The sequence below is a fragment of the Pan paniscus genome, chromosome 8 (assembly GCF_029289425.2).
Source record: "Pan paniscus chromosome 8, NHGRI_mPanPan1-v2.0_pri, whole genome shotgun sequence".
In the NCBI taxonomy this organism is placed as follows: Eukaryota; Metazoa; Chordata; class Mammalia; order Primates; family Hominidae; genus Pan; species Pan paniscus.
The window spans coordinates 39,445,265-39,461,995 of NC_073257.2; the positions used below are offsets into that span (position 1 = coordinate 39,445,265).

Here is a 16,731-nt window from a genome sequence, read left to right on the forward strand (position 1 = left end):
CTAATGCTATCAGAAATCACTGGTATATTTTAGAGTATCTTTTATTTAATTTCAAAAATTTCAGAAATCGAAAATATATTAAAATTCATAAATTTCTGCAATTAACATGAAGTAACTTACTATAAGTAAGGTTATAAGTAAGCTCATAGTAGTACTAGGCTCTCTGCTAGGTGCTATTAAGAATCCCTGTAGAATAATTTTGAAACAAATGTTTATCAATGTAATAATTAAGAAAATTTTATTTTAGATAATACTGAGCTAAAGTTTAGTGCCAAGATAAGGCTTTGTCACTCTAGCCCCCAAATAAGAATGTATGTGTTCTGTAGCATGTATTTACATTCAGAGAAGAATCTATATTCTATATTAGTGTATCTCTACTATAGCTTGCTCCTCTATAAATTTACCGTGTTAATAACTATAATTAAAGCAAGCATGCTTAATTAATCTGAAATAATAAAAGGTGTCCTCCTTCCAAAGAAGGGGAGTTAGGAAATTTGCTCTAAATCATTTTACTATTGGTCCTCAATATTTACAACAGGAAAATTAGCAACTGTTTTGGTTAGGTATCAGTCTTAAAACAGTAAAGCTGAAGATAAAAAATACTATTTCATAATAGGACTTTGGCAGGAAACGAGAAATTTTTCGTGTTTTCCTTATGATGTTAAGAATATTATACAATTTTATAACATCCTTTTAAAATTCCAATTTTAATCTATTTCATGAAGAACCAATCTCTGACAAAGATTTGTATAAATTTGTATAAATTTATGCAAAGATCTGTATAAATTTGTATAAATTTATGCAAAGATCTGTATAAATTTGTATAAATTTATGCAAAGATCTGTATAAATTTGTATAAATTTATGCAAAGATCTGTATAAATTTGTATAAATTTATGCAAAGATCTGTATAAATTTGTATAAATTTATGCAAAGATCTGTATAAATTTGTATAAATTTATGCAAAGATCTGTATAAATTTGTATAAATTTATGCAAAGATCTGTATAAATTTGTATAAATTTATGCAAAGATCTGTATAAATTTGTATAAATTTATGCAAAGATCTGTATAAATTTGTATAAATTTATGCAAAGATCTGTATAAATTTGTATAAATTTATGCAAAGATCTGTATAAATTTGTATAAATTTATGCAAAGATCTGTATAAATTTGTATAAATTTATGCAAAGATCTGTATAAATTTGTATAAATTTATGCAAAGATCTGTATAAATTTGTATAAATTTATGCAAAGATTTGTATAAATTTGTATAAATTTATGCAAAGATTTGTATAAAGTTTTTAGCAGAAATTTATCCTCTTAACAGTTCTGGTGGCCAGAAATCTGAACAAAATCTTACAGGATCAAATCCAAGAGTGAGCAGGGACAGGCTCCCTGAGAAGGCTCAGGAGGGGGTGTTCACTTGCCTCTTCCAGATTATGGTGACTACCAGCATTCCTTGACTTATCGCCACATCATTCTAATCTCTGTTCCTGTTTCCACACCACCTTCTGCTCTTCTATGTCAAATCCTCCTCTGCCTCCCTCTTATCAGGACATCTGTGATTACATTTATGGCCCACTGCATAATCCAGGATAATCTTCCCATCTCAAGATCTTTAATTTATACTTGCAAAAAGCCCCTTCTGCCAGAAGGTAACATCCACATTCTCAGGGATTAGGGATATCTTTTGGGGGCATTACTGAATACAGCATAGCATGGTTCATCTTAGAAATACTAGATGTGCACACAAACCCACCAGAGTACTGACTAGTACCATTAACATACTTTTCTCACAGTAAATCAGCCATATCAAGTGAGTGCTAATGAATGCTCCTTAGCCACTGGGCAAGGACTGAACATGTCATGCTTTTCTGATTTTGAATGACAAATGACACTTATCAATCTACATTATATCTTTCTGTCAATATTGAAGGTTCTGGTGAAAGTTTATATCCATAATAGCTGGAAAAAAGTATAAAAGTGATAGTGCTAATGACAACATAAGAGGGCTATATTAGTTTGCTAGGACTGCCATAACAAAGTACCACAGGTAAGTGGCTAGGAAATTTACTTTCTCACGACTCAGGAAGCTACAAGTCCAAGATCAACATGTTACCAGGACTGAATTCTTCTCAGGGCCTTTCTCCTTGACTTATAGATGGCCATCTTCTCTTTGCGTCTTCACCCTCTTCTTTCAAGAATACCAGTCATATTGGACTAGGGCCTACTCTGTAACCTCATTTTAACTTAATTACCTCTTCAAAGACCCCATCTCCAAATACAGTCACACTCTGAAGGACTGGGAGTTATGACTTCAAAATATAAATTTGTTGGCGGGGGGACACACAACTCAGCCAGTAAGTGCCAAAGAAGAGTACCATGCTTGATGTTAAAATTCATGAAATGGCCAGACGTGGTGGCTCATGCCTGTAATCTCAGCACTTTGGGAGGCCAAGGCAGGTGGATCACTTGAGGTCAGGAGTTCAAGACCAGCCTGGTCAACATGGTGAAACCCCGTCTCTAAGAAAAATACAAAAATGACCTAGTTGTGGTGGTGCACACCTGTAATCCTAGCTACTTGGGAGGCTGAGGCAGGAGAATCACTTGAATCCAGGAGGCGGAGGTTGCAATGGATCGAGATCACGACACTGCACTCCAGCCTGGGCCACAGAGCAAGATTCCATCCCCCCCCCAAAAAAAAAAAAAAATTCATGAAACACCTTTAAGAAACTGGCTGAGGAAATCTAAGATAAATACCAACAGTCCATTAGGAATCTGAAGAAGCCCCTTCATAATGGGGATAATGGCACCAAAAATATCACCAAGTAGTCAGTAAGGATGAAACAAAAAATGTATGACGGAGAGCCAAAAGAAACTACAGGTGGGGATGTATTATCAAATTGGGTGATTCTTTTAAAATGGGAGCATGATGGCCTGCATATAATATTCGCAATACATAATCTATAGGAACTAAACTGTAATAACCACATAAAGCAATAGTTCTCTGACTGATCTAAAGACTCCTGAAGTCCCCAAGATCCTGTCTTTTCTAACTACATACTTTTGTGAAGCAAAATTTCTTCACATACTTCAACCCAAACAACAAATCACAACGGAGTGAATGAAGAAGCAGACATGAGAACCCAGTGATCGTCTACCAAACATTTTAAAGACATTTTCAGAAATGTAAAACAATGCCACTCTTCTCATAAATTTATTTGTTTTGGATAACAGTTTTTTTCATTAAAATGTTATTTGTACTAACAGTGGATTTCTTTTATTGTTAAATGAGTTAAATACTTTTTAAATTTGTTTGAATATCTGATATGATAAATAGTGGAAGATCTACCCAATGAATCCAAAGCCCACGTAGATCCTCAATAATTTAAGATGTAAAAGGATCCTAACAAAACATTTGAGAAACCAGAGCACTGACTCAGTTAGTGTTTCCATTCTAGGTACCCACCCTACCTCCCCAGTGCCCACAGTAACTAGGTTTTTGCCTATATAAAACTAAACAGTCCCTTAAAGGTGCAGTTACTTTGAAGGTTTGTTATATAAGGTTTTGTGAGCCCACTGTAGAAATAGACTGGATGGGGCAATTCATCCAATTCCTAAATTTTGAAGACTCTGATTACAAATTGGAGGCATTGTAGTACAGAAGAGAAAATCAGTGGATCATCTATGAGCAAGATGCCCATCTTTTGATTTCTAATGTTATACTAGCTACCTACGACTTCAGGCAAATCATTTATTTTTTTGGGCATCAGTGTCACGAACTATAACATCAGAGAATAAACCAAATGATCTAATGTCCCTTCCAGTTCTAACTTCCATGATTTGAGGGAAGCCCAAAATTGCCAATGGAAAAAAGAAATCATAATGGACATTGCTAAGCACTCTACAAAGCAAATACTTTAATTGTGAAAAAGTTGGTGATGTGAAAGAATTTAACAGTTGCATACTTTCTCCTAGTAATACTTCCTATATTTTCCAGGAAAAGTGACTGGCACCTTTAGATGGCTACTGTGTCATAAGAAATATCACTATAAGAATCTTTTAAAAATTTACAAAATAAGAAGTGAATACTGGTTACAGAAAGGACTTATCAGTAATTACTTCACCAAGGAAAGCTACTAATATTTGGTAACTATTAATCTAAGACAGGAAAAATGGGGGATAAAATTGTTAAAATAGAAAACTTTATAAATCTAAAACATGTCAACACACAAACAGAAAGTTAAAAGCTCCACACTGAAAGGAAAGGGACTCTTTCCTGAAATAATTAAGGTTTAGTTTATCCAAGTCCTGATAGAATTGGAGATGATTTTTGTTTGTTTTAGTTTAAAAATTTTTTGAAACTGAAAACTCAAACAAGCTCTGAATTCTAAATTTTGAGATTATGTCCTAATTGGCACATAATCTATGCTGTATTAAGAGATTATAAAGCAGAATTTTAACTAAAAAGACACCACTCAACAGCCAAGGTGTGACAGATGTAAATCCCTCATAAAGCTCTGAGAGATTTAAAAAAAATTTCTTTCACTACAATGCATTTACTTAAACAATGTTTTAAGAATAGCAATTTGGAAGAGCAAGGAAATATTCTTTTTAATTCCCCAATTAAGAATAAATGCCCCCCCAAAAGCCTGTTTTTATGTAAATTTAGCCAATTAGATTTCAGCTGCATTTAAGAGTTCCAAGTAATTCAATGTAATTTACAGAATTACAAAAGCTTCATTTACCTAGTCACCTTAATTTTTTTATGATTCAGTAAGTCAATTGATAGTATTAACAGCTTTATTTTTAAATCTACTGAAATAACTACATCTGTATGAATTAAGACATCTTCCAAAGAATGAGAATTGAATTCAGTAAGCTCAGCAGAACACAGAGAATATTCATAATTAAATAAAGAAGAAAAATAATTTGAAAATGTTTTGTTACTGAAGAAACAAAATATAGGCAGTTGTCTTGCACAGTTCTGATACGCATGAATTTCAGTTACCATATTTTAGTTAACACCAGTCCTCCAACTACACAATTTAAATTTCAGTTACATTCAGGTGCAGTGGTTCACACCTGTAGTGCCAGCACTTTGGAAGGCCAAGGTGGAAAGATCACTTGAAGCAAGGAATTTAAGACCAGCCTGGGCAACACAGCAAGATCCCATTCTCTACCTCACCACCCAAAAAAATTAGCTGGGTATGGTGGTGTGCACCTGTGGTCCCAGCTACTCAGGAGGCTGAGGCGGGAGGATCATTTGAGCCCAGGAGTTCAAAGCTGCAGTGAACTATGACTGTGCCACTGCACTCCAGCCTGAGCAACAGAACAGGATTCTGTCTCATAAAAACATAAAAATAAATAAATTTCAGTTACCACAAGAACTATAAATAATCACACAAAGTAGAAACTTCGCTGCTAGGTCTGAAGTCCACATAAGTAACAGATGAGCATCATTACTGGTTACCAATCGTGTCTTTGTTTCAAAGTTTATTGGTGAATGGTCTCTGTACATCTGATATTAAGTTTATCCACAGACTACAAAGTACACAGTTGTGCTGCTTCCTTGTCCCCTAAATGATAAGCCATTGTGACATTTTACAAAACTGGGTATCAAAGAAAGAACTGGCCAACAAAGATGAAACTGCAGCAAATACATGAAAAGTGATAATGCTAGATAGAGGTGAAATTCGAATTGAATGTAAATGGGATTAAAACAGAAATAATGCATACAGGAATGCTAACATTGCTGCCATTCAGGAGACTATAGATATGCAGCCAGAAGAATATCATGAAGGCAAATGTATTAACATAAATGAACAAAGTGGCTGAGAAGAAAGGGAAGAAGATACTACAGATAAAATGATACCCATAAAAACTTTATGTTAAAGAAACTCTAGAAGATATTTCACAACATTTAAAATCCAAAGGATAAAATGTTGAGAGGAGCTGATCCACCCAGAGAAAGGAGAATGACAATTTGCCAAGGCACAGAACAAAATGTGTGCTTCATAACAACTTACACAGTGAGAAGGTAGCAAGCACTATTCAAACTACTTTCTTAAGAAATAAAACCCTTTAATTCTCAATACCTCGAATGTTTTACATTATGGTATACTAAACATTAGCATAACTTTTTTTTCATTTCTCTATTCATTTATAACAAAAAGAGAGATTTTAATGTTTTGACAAAAAATTTTACAGATCACAGAACAACCATAATTTTACCCATTGACTAGTAAGATTGTTTTGTATACCTTGAGCATGCATCACCATTTTTTATAATCTCCAATAACCATGCAAAATAATCACTGCCTATACATAAAATGTACAGTGATCCTCTGGTTATAATCCATGTATAAGAATCAACTAAAAACTAGGTTCTATTATATTTTTCCTAAGTAATTTTGCAAAGACTTTGTGTGTGTGTGTGTGTGTGTGTGACGGAGTCTTACTCTGTCGCCCAGGCTGAGGTACACTGGCGGGATCTCAGCTCACTGCAACTTCTGCCTCCCGAGTTGAGGCGATTCTCCTGCCTTAGCCTCCTGAGTAGGTGGGATTACAGGTGCCTGCTAGCACACCCGCCTAATTTTTGTATTTTTAGTAGAGATGGGGGTTTCACCATGTTGGCCAGGCTGGTCTCAAACTCCTGACCTCAAATGATCCACTCACCTCAGCCTCCCAAAGTGCTGGGATTACAGGCCACCATGTCCGGCCAAGAGATTTATTTTAATTCAGTAAACACTGCAAACCAGTCATTTGCCAGACATTGTGCAAGTCCTCAAGAACCAGCATGAATCACTCTACACTAGATTCTGTTCTACAAAAAAAATTATTTTAGCAAAGTTCCAATCTATATCAATTTTGTCCTAAAATCTAAAAAGGCAACAGGATACCACCAAACATGAAAATAAGCTGGGCACAATGGCACATGTCCGTAGTCCCAGCTACTCAAAAAGCTGAGGTGGGAGGATCACTTGCGGATGGAGAGTTAGTGCTTAACAGGTACATTGTTTCAGTTTGGAAAAAGGAAAGAAGTTTTGGAGATGAATGGTGGTGATAATCACAAAACAATGTCAAGGTACTTAATGCCACTGTACACTTAAAAATGGTTGAATGATCAATTTTATCTTATGCATATTCTGCCACAATAATAAACAGGGATAAAAAGCAAAAATCTCTTTTAGATATACAAAAGCTGAAAGAACTCACCACCAGCAGAATAGAGCAACACTTCATGCTAAAGTATTCCAAGGGAATAAAAACCACCAAAACTCTGGGCTATAAAACAATTCCTGGCCGGGCACGGTGGCTCATGTCTGTAATCCCAGCACTTTGGGAGGCCGAGGCAGACAGATCACTTGAGGTCAGGAGTTTGAGACCAGCCTGGCCAGCATGGTGAAATCCCATCTCTACTAAAACTACAAAAAAAATAGCTGAGCATGGTGGTGCATGCCCGAAGTCCCAGCTACCCGGGAGGCTGAGGCAGGAGAATGGCTTGAACCCAGGAGGCAGAGGTTGCAGTGAGCCAAGATGGCGCCACTGCACTCCAGCTTGGGAGACAGAGCAAGACTCCATCTCAAAAAAAAAAAAAAAAAAATTCCTAACAAATTTGAAAGGACTCAAATCATATAATGTATATTTTCTGATCAGAAATAATAACTATGGGTAAATATAAAGGAATTACTTTCCTCATATTAAATCTCATTCAAAGCTAGTTGCTTTTCAAAACAAAAATAATGGCTAGGCACAGTGGCTCATGTCTGTAATCCCAGCACTTTAGGAGGCCAAGGCAGGCAGATCACTTGAGGTCAGGAGTTTGAAACCAACCTGGCCAACATGGTGAAACCCCGTCTCTACTAAAAATACAAAAATTAGCTGGCATGCACCTGTAATCCTAGCTACTCAGTAGGCTGAGACATAAGAATCACTTGAAACTGGGAAGGCGGGGTGGGGGAAGGCAGGGGCAAAGGTTGCAGTGAGGCAAGATCACGCCACTGCACTCCGGCCTGGACAACAAAGCGAGACCCCGTCACAAAAAAAAAAAAAAAAGAGCAAAGCATTGTGGGGTTTAAAACATACACAAAAAGAAAATGCGTGACACAAGCCAGGCGTGGCGACTTATACCTGTAATCTGTAATCCCAGTACTCTGGGAGACCGAGGTGGGTGGATCACGAGGTCAGGGGTTCAAGACCAACCTGGCCAAGATGGTGAAACCCTGTCTCTACTAAAAATACAAAAATTAGCCGGGCATGGTGGCGGGCACCCATAATCCCAGCTACTCACTCGGGAGGCTGAGACAGAGAATTGCTTGCACGTGGGAGGCAGAGGTTGCAGTGAGCCGAGATCGCACCACTGTACTCCAGCCTGGGTGACAGAGCGAGACTCCGTCTCAATAAAAGAAAAAAGAAAGTGCATGACACCAACAGCCCTAAGACAGGAGAGAAGTGGAATCAACTATTACAAAGTCTTAAACATACTCCTGAAGTAATAGCATAGTCTACCTTCAAGTGATATTAAAAAGTTTAAAGATGTTTACCAGAAGCCCTAAGGCAAACATGAATGAAATAATAAAAGAGAGAAGCAGAACAAAGTGTTACACCAAATCAGCACCCCCCCCCCAAAAAAAATTCACTCCATTAACACACAAGGAGGCAGAAAAAGAGGATAAAAGGAAAGCTGGAATGGTTATATTCATATCAGACAAAGCAGATTTCTGAAGAATACTACCCAAGATAAAAAGAGGCTTTACAAAGATAAAGGGTCCATTCATCAAGTGGACCTAACAAGCCAAAGCATTTGTGTACCTAATATAGTATCACTTCAAAATACGTAACAGAAAAAAGACTAAAATGCAAAGAAAAATAGACATTCAGAATTATAGTTGGAGATTTCAATTTACCTTCCTTAATAATTGATAAAACAATTAGATAGAATCAGTAAAGATACAGAAGAATTGAATATTATCAACCAACTTGACTTAATGAGATTTACAGACATTCCACCTGACCAGAGAAAAATACACATTCTTCTCAAATGCACACAAAACATTTACCAAGACAGAGCATATTCTGGGATATATAACAATTCTTAATAAATATGAAAGGACTCACAGCATATAAAGTATTATTCAGAATAGCCAAGACACAGCATCAATCTAGGTGTCTATCAATGGATGAATAGGAAAATATGGGGGGGGGGGATATACATATACATTTATTTAAACAGACTACAATTCCTATTATTCAGCCTTAAAAAAGAAAATTCTGTTATTTGCAACATGACACAACAGATGAACCTGTAGGACCTTACAGTAAGTGAAATAAGCTAGGCGCAGACAGACAAACACTGAATGATCTCCCTTTTTCAGATGTGGAATCTAAAAAAATCAAAGCTCACTGAAGCAGAGAGTAGAATGGTAGTTGTCAGAGACTAGGGGGTAAGGGAAATGGGGAGCTGTTGCTCAAAGGGTACAAAGTTTCAGCTATGCAGGATGAATAAGTTCTGGAGATCTAATGTACAGCATGATGACTATAGTTAATAATATAGGGTTGTTGACTTGAAATTTGCTAAAAGAGGAAATCTTAAATGCTCTCGCCACACACAAAAAAAGTAGCTGTGTGAGGTGATAGATATGCTAGTCAGCTTGATAGTGGTAATCATTTCACAATGTATATGTATATCAAAACATCACATTGTACATCTTAAATATATATGATTTTTGTGTCAATTATAACTCAATAAAGCTGCGGGGGAAAGCTACTTAATGAAAAAAAAAATCAAATGAGGTGTATTTTTCTGACCAGTAAGAAATTAAATTAGAAATCAACAACAGAAATATCCTTGCAAAACCCGAAAATACTTGCAAACTAAGCAACACATTTCCAATAACCCCTGGGTCAGAAAGAAATAAAAAAGCAAACTTAGAAATTATCTTCGGCTAAATGAAAATGAAAGCATAACATATCTAAATGTATGAGATACAGCTAATGCACTTTTTTTTTTTTTTTTTTTTTGAGACAGAGTCTTGCTCTGTCACCCAGGCTGGAGTACAGTGGCGCGATCTCGGCTCACTGCAACCTCCGCCTCCCAGGTTGAAGTAATTTGCCTCAGCCTCCTGAGTGAGTAGCTGGGATTACAGGTGCCCACCACCACGCCCGGCTAATTTTTGTATTTTTAGTAGAGACAGGGTTTCACCATCTTGGTCAGGCTGGTCTTGAACTCCTGACCTCATGATCCACCCACCTCGGCCTCCCAATAATACACTATTTAGAGGGACATTTACAGACCTAAACACCTATGTTAGAAAAGATTAAGGGTCTCAAGTAAATTAAATGACCTTGGCTTTCACCTTAATAAAGTATAAAATAAGGCTGGGTGTGGTGGCTCACACCTGCGATCCTAGCACTTTGGGAGGCCAAGGCAGGCAGATCACTTGAGCCCAGGAGTTTGAGACCAGCCTGGCCAACATGGTGAAACCCTGCCTCTACTAAAAATACAAAAAAGTTCACTGGGCGTGGTGAGGTGCACCTGTAATCCCAGCTACTCAGAAAGGTAAGGCACAAGAAAGGCTTGAACCTGAAAGATGGAGGTTGCAGTGAGCCGAGATCATGCCACTGCACACCAGCCTGGGCATCAGAGCAAGACTCCATCTAAAAAAAAAAAAAAAAAAAAAAGTATAAAATAAGAGCAAATCAATCCCAAGGTAAGGAAAAGAAAAAGAAATAATAAAGATCAGAATGGAAATCAATGCAACAGAAAACAAAAAAATAGAAAATTAATAAGGCCAAAGATGTTTTTAATATCGATAAAGTTGGTAAGCTAGCCATAATGATTAGTTTAAAAAAGAAAGATGACACCAATTACCAATATGAAGAATGAGCAATGTGAAATTATTATAGATTCTACAGATATTTTTAAAATAAGAGATTAGGCAGGGTGCTGTCGCTCAAGCCTGTAATCCCAACACTTTGGGAGGCCAAGGTGGGTGGATCACTTGAGATCAGGAATTCAAGACCAGCCTGGCCAACATGGCAAAACCCCGTCTCTACTAAAAATACAAAAAATTAGCCAGGCATAGTGGCGAGCGCCTGTAATTCTAGCTACTTGGGAGGCTGAGGCAGGAGAATTGCTTGAACCCAGGAGGCGAAGGATGCAGAGAGCCAAGATCACGCCATTGCACTCCAGCCTGGGCAACAGAGCAAGACTCTTGTCTCAAAAAAAAAAAACAAAGCAGGAGGATTATTATAAATGTTTTATGCAAATAAATCTGTCAATTTAGGTGAAATAGCTAAATTCCTAGAAAGATAAAAAGCTCACTCAAGGAAAAACAAATAAACAGAATAGGCTTGTATCCACAAAGGAAATTAAATATGTAGTTAAAATCCTTTTCACCAGGAACACTCCAGGTCCAGATGGAATACTGCCCATTACAGTCAATAAAACCAGCATTACACTGACACCAAAACCAGACAAAGGCATTACAAGAAAACCACAGCCCAACAGTACTTGAGTACAGAAACAAAAATTCCTAATACACACACAAACCAATGTAATTCACCATATTAATAGACATATATATATATACATACACACACATATATATGATCATTTCAACAAATGCAAAGAAGCGTTTGATAAAATTCACCACCCATTCCTGATAAGAACACTCAGCAAACTAAGACTAAGTGGTATAACCACTTTGAAAAACAATTTGGTAGGTTCTTCTAAAGTGAAACAGACACCTACCACATGACCTCTCCATTCTGCACAGAGGTACTTACCCAAAAGAAATAAAAGCATATGACCACACAAAGATTTGCATACAAATGTTTTCATAGGATTTGTAATAGCCAAAACCTAAAAACAACCCAGATTTCCATCAACATGTGAACACATAAACAAAATGTGTAACAATAGAAACTACTCAGCAATAAAAGAGTGAACTACTTTTACATGCAAAAACATGAATGAATCTCAAAATAATTATGCATAGTAAAACATGCCAGACCAAAAAAAAAATAGTAAATACTATATGATTCCATTTATATAAAAATTTAGAAAATGTAAACTAATCTCTAGGGACAGAAACCCTAAGGACAAGGGACAAGAGGGAGGGATTACGTAGGAGAATGAAGAAATTTGGCAGGGGGAAAGGGGATGGTTCATTATCTTGAATGTGTTGATGGTCACATGGGTATACATGTGTGTCAAAACTTATAAAAATTCTGTTCTTTATGTACAAATAACTTTACGTCAGAAAAGCTCTTAACAGTAGGACAGTGGTGACAGTTGTACAATGTGAATGTACTTAATGCTACTGAATTATACACTTAAAAATGGTTAAAATGGTCAATTTTATGTTATGTTTACCTTATCATGATAAAAAAAGGACTAAAAGAAAAACAGCAGGTTTACCAAACTAAAACAGTGTTAATGATTATCACCAGTAAGATGAGTCAGAAATCCATACATGCAGGCTATTTACTTCTTTGGCATATGCTGTAGTTTTTTTTAAATTGAATTTAAAGCATTTTATAAGCTGTTACCTGTGAGATATGATTGATGGAAGACTCCATTCTCCTAAGCTGAGAGGCTTGGATATCCAGCAACTGGAGTACATTGTTGGCCAATGCATTTATTTGATAAGCAACACTAGCTAGAGATTGGGTTGTATAGGCTTTGGTCTCCTCTAAAGCTTTTCTCTTGTCTGTAGCCTGAAATAAGAACAAAAACAACAAATACTTATTTAGATTAACATTCATTAAATATATATTCTACAGAAAGGCAAAGTTATATTATTTTACTAGAGAAATTCAATAAAAAAAAACTCACTGTACCAATATGATAGTCTCAGGATACTACTGAATTAAGCCATGGCAGAAATCCCTATGTGCCAGCTGGGAACCACTCTCTCCTGAGTAGCTCATCCACTAAAGGGGCCACTAACTGTAGTCACAGTATCAGAGACACACTGCACCAACTGGTTCTCCTTGCCTAGACCCTTTCCATCACCAATTCACTGCATTACATCATAAGGACTTTACTGTCAGCCTCAAGCTCCCAATCCACTTACAATGAAATGGACTAAATCCAATCTGCCTTATATTCCTGTGTCCACTAACCACCATCGGAAATCCAACTTCCTTGTTATCTATGATGATTCAAGCCTATCATGCCCCACAAAAACTACTGTGAATCTTATGTGCTCCAATTCCTTACTCACCCCTTCTTCCCAAACTCCTATAGATAACTCAGAAGGCAAGAACTCCTCAAAGAGGAGCAAGGTTAAAAGGTGACAAACTGTAGGTGGGTAAGAAGGGGAATCAACAACTTACACCACAAAGAGTAAATATCACTAACATATAATCTAAAAATGAAAAAAAAAAGTCTATCCTAGCTACCTACAACTTCAGGAAAATCATTTATTTCTCCAGGTATCAGTGTCATGAACTCAGAGACTAAACAAAATGGTCTCACGTCCCTTCCAGTTCTACACAGAAAAAAAAATGGAACAGAGATCTAACAGAAAGCTCACCAAAAAAGCAATGGAACCACTCTTAACCACTGAAAAGATGTTCAACCTCACTCATTATAGGAAAGAAATGCAAGTGCAAACCAATATGAGATACTATTTCTCACTCACCCAAATGACAAATATACAAAAGTCTGATAAGACACTCAGCAAAGCTGTGAGAAAAAACTCTGATGCACTGGTAAGTGATATCCAGCAATATTACACATAGATTTACTTTCTGACCCAGTAAGCTCACTTTTAGGAATGTATCTCAAAAAATCACTGGCAAAAATACAAAACCATATGTACACAGTTATTCACTGCAGCACTATCTATAATAGCAGAAGACTGGAAACAACCCATATAACTATCAATAGGAGACTGTTTGAATAAGCTATAATATCTCCACACAATAGAGTATTATACTGCCATAATAAGGACAAGGAATTCAAGGAATATCTCTGTTACCATGACTCCATGATCTCCAGAATATTGCTAAGGTGAAAAAAAAATGTGGGAAAAAATGTGTATAATATGCTACTTCTTAAGAGAGGGAAATATGAAAATGCATGTTTTTTTAAAGGAAAAACAAACCTTGGCATTAAAAAAAAAATCACATACAGGAGGAGAGGTAATAAATAGGATAGAGAAAACATGGGTAGTAGATAGAATCCCTTAAGCATATCTTGTTTCACAGATTTCTCTTTGGAACTACATACAGGCACACTGCAAAGATACTGCGGTTTTGGCTAGAGACAGTGTATATATAAAAGTTATGTTTATATTATGCTGTAGTCTATTAAATGTGCGATAGTACTATGTCTAAAAAAACTAGGTACATGCCTTAATTAAAAATACTTTATTGCTTAAAACAGAATGCTAACCATCTTCAGAGCCTTCAGAGAGTCCTAATATTTGTGTGCTGGTGGAGGGCTTTGCCTCCATATTGATGGCTGCTGACTGATCAGGGTGGGATTTTTGAAGGTTGGGGTAGCTGGGGCAATTTCTTAAAATAAGACAACAATGAAATTTGCTGCATCTATTGACTTTTGTTTTAACAAGATTTCTCTATGGCATGCGATGTTTGATAGCATTTTACCCTCAGTAGAACTTCTTTCAAAACTGAAATCAAGCCTGGGTGTGGTGGCGGCTTGTACCTGCAATCCTGGCCAGTTGGGAGACTGAGGCAGGAGAATTGCTTAAGCCCAAGAGTTTGAGGACAGCCTGGGCAACACAGTGAGACCCTGTCTCTGAAAAAAAAATTTTTTTTGGCCGGGTGCCATGGCTCACGCCTGTAATCCCAGCACTTTGGGAGGCTGAGGCGGGAGGATTACCTGAGGTCAGGAGTTCGAGATCAGCCTGGTCAACATGGTGAAACCCTGTCTCTACTAAAAATACAAAAAATAGCTTGGCATGGTGGTATGTGCCTGTAATCCCAGCTACTTGGGAGGCTGAGGCAGGAGAATCACTTGAGCCCAGGAGCCAGAGGTGGCAGTGAGCTGAGATCGTGCCACCGTACTCCAACCTGGGCAACAAGAGCAAAACTCTGTCTCAAAAATAAATAAGTAAATAAAATAAAATTTTAATGAGTCAATCCTTTCAAGCACTACCGATGCTTTATCAACTAAATTTATGTAATATTCCAAATCCTTTGTTGTCATTTCAACAAGGTTCACAGCGTCTTCAGCAGGAGTAGATTCTATCTCAAGAAACTATTTCCTTTGTTCACCTACAAGGAACAACTCATCCATTCAAGTTTTCTTGTGAGATTGCAGCCACTTCTTCAGGCTCCAATTCTAATTCTCGTTAGTTCTCTTGCTGTTCCCACCATATCTGCAGTTACTTCCTCCACTGAAGTCTTGAACCCCTCAGCATCATCCATGAGGGCTGGAATCAACTTCTTCCAAAATCCTGTTAATGTTGATAATCTGACCTCCTCCCATGAATTACTAATGTTCCTAATGGCATCCAGAATGGTGAATCCTTTCCAGAAAGTTTTCAATTTACTTTTCCCAAGTTCATCAGAGGAATCACTATCTAAGGCAGCTATAGCCTTACAAAATGTATTTCTTAAATAGTAAGATTGGAAAGTCAAAATTACTCTATGGGGCTGCAAAATAAGTATGTGTTAGCAGGCATGAAAACAACATTAATCTCCTTATACATCACCATCTTAGATGACTAGGTGCACTGTCAATGAGCAGTAATATTTTGAATGGAATCTTTTTATCCGAGCAGGTCTCAATAGTTGGCTTAAAAGATTCCATAAACCATGCTGTAAACAGATATGCTGTCATCCAGGCTTGGTTGTTCTGGTTAAAGAGCACAAGCAGAGCAGATTCAGCATAATTCTAAAGGGCCTTAGGATTTTCAGCATGGCAAATGAGCACTGGATTCAACTTAAAGTCACCAGCTGCATTAGCCCCTAACAAGAGAGTCAGCCTAGCCTTTGAAGGCCAGGCATGGGCTTCTCCTCTCTCCCTGTAAATGCCCTAGACGGCATCTTCTCCCAATAGAAGACTGTTTCGTCTACATGGAAAATCTGATATTAAGTGTAGCAACCTTCGATAATCTCAGCTAGATCTTCTGGGTAACTTGCTGCAGCTTCTACATCAGCACTTGCTGCTTTACCTTGCACTTTCACGTTATAGAGATGGCTGCTTTCCTTAAACCTCATGAACCCGCTGGCTTCCAACTTTTCTTCTATAGCTTTCTCACCTCACCCCTCTCAGCCTTCACAGAACTGAACAGTTAGGGCCTTGTTCTGAATTAGGCTTTGGCTTAAGGGAATATTGTGGCTAGTTTGATTTTTTTTTTTTTTCTTTTTTGAGACGGAGTCTCGCTCTGTTGCTCAGGCTGGAGTGCAGTGGCACAATCTTGGCTCACTGCAACTTCCACTTCCCAGGTTCAAGAGATTCTCCTGCCTCAGCCTCCCAAGTAGCTGGGACTACAGGCACGAGCCACCATGCCTGCCTAATTTTTTGTATTTTTAGTAGAGACAGGATTTCATCATGTTGTCCAGGCTGGTCTTGATCTCCTGACCTCATGATCCACCAGCCTCGGCCTCCCAAAGTGCAAGGATTACAGGCGTGAGCCACCGTGCCCGGCCTGGTTTGACCTTCTTTTTTTTTTTTCTCTTGAGACAGAGTCTCACTCTGTTGCCCAGGCTGGAGTGCAGTGGCGTGATCTTGCCTCACCACAAGCTCC

At 37.5% G+C, this 16,731-nt stretch overlaps 1 protein-coding gene across 18 annotated transcripts in view; it reads right to left on the reverse strand.

Annotated features, from left to right (window-relative positions):
• ABI1 (abl interactor 1) overlaps nt 1-16,731 on the reverse strand; it is a 111,953-nt gene that overhangs the window by 61,443 nt on the left and 33,779 nt on the right. For all 18 annotated transcript variants that reach the window (XM_008974883.4, XM_003821412.5, XM_008974878.4 and 15 more), the window contains exon 2: nt 12,557-12,724. In XM_008974883.4, the coding sequence (XP_008973131.1) occupies nt 12,557-12,724 (168 nt within the window). The remainder of the gene's footprint in view (nt 1-12,556; nt 12,725-16,731) is intronic.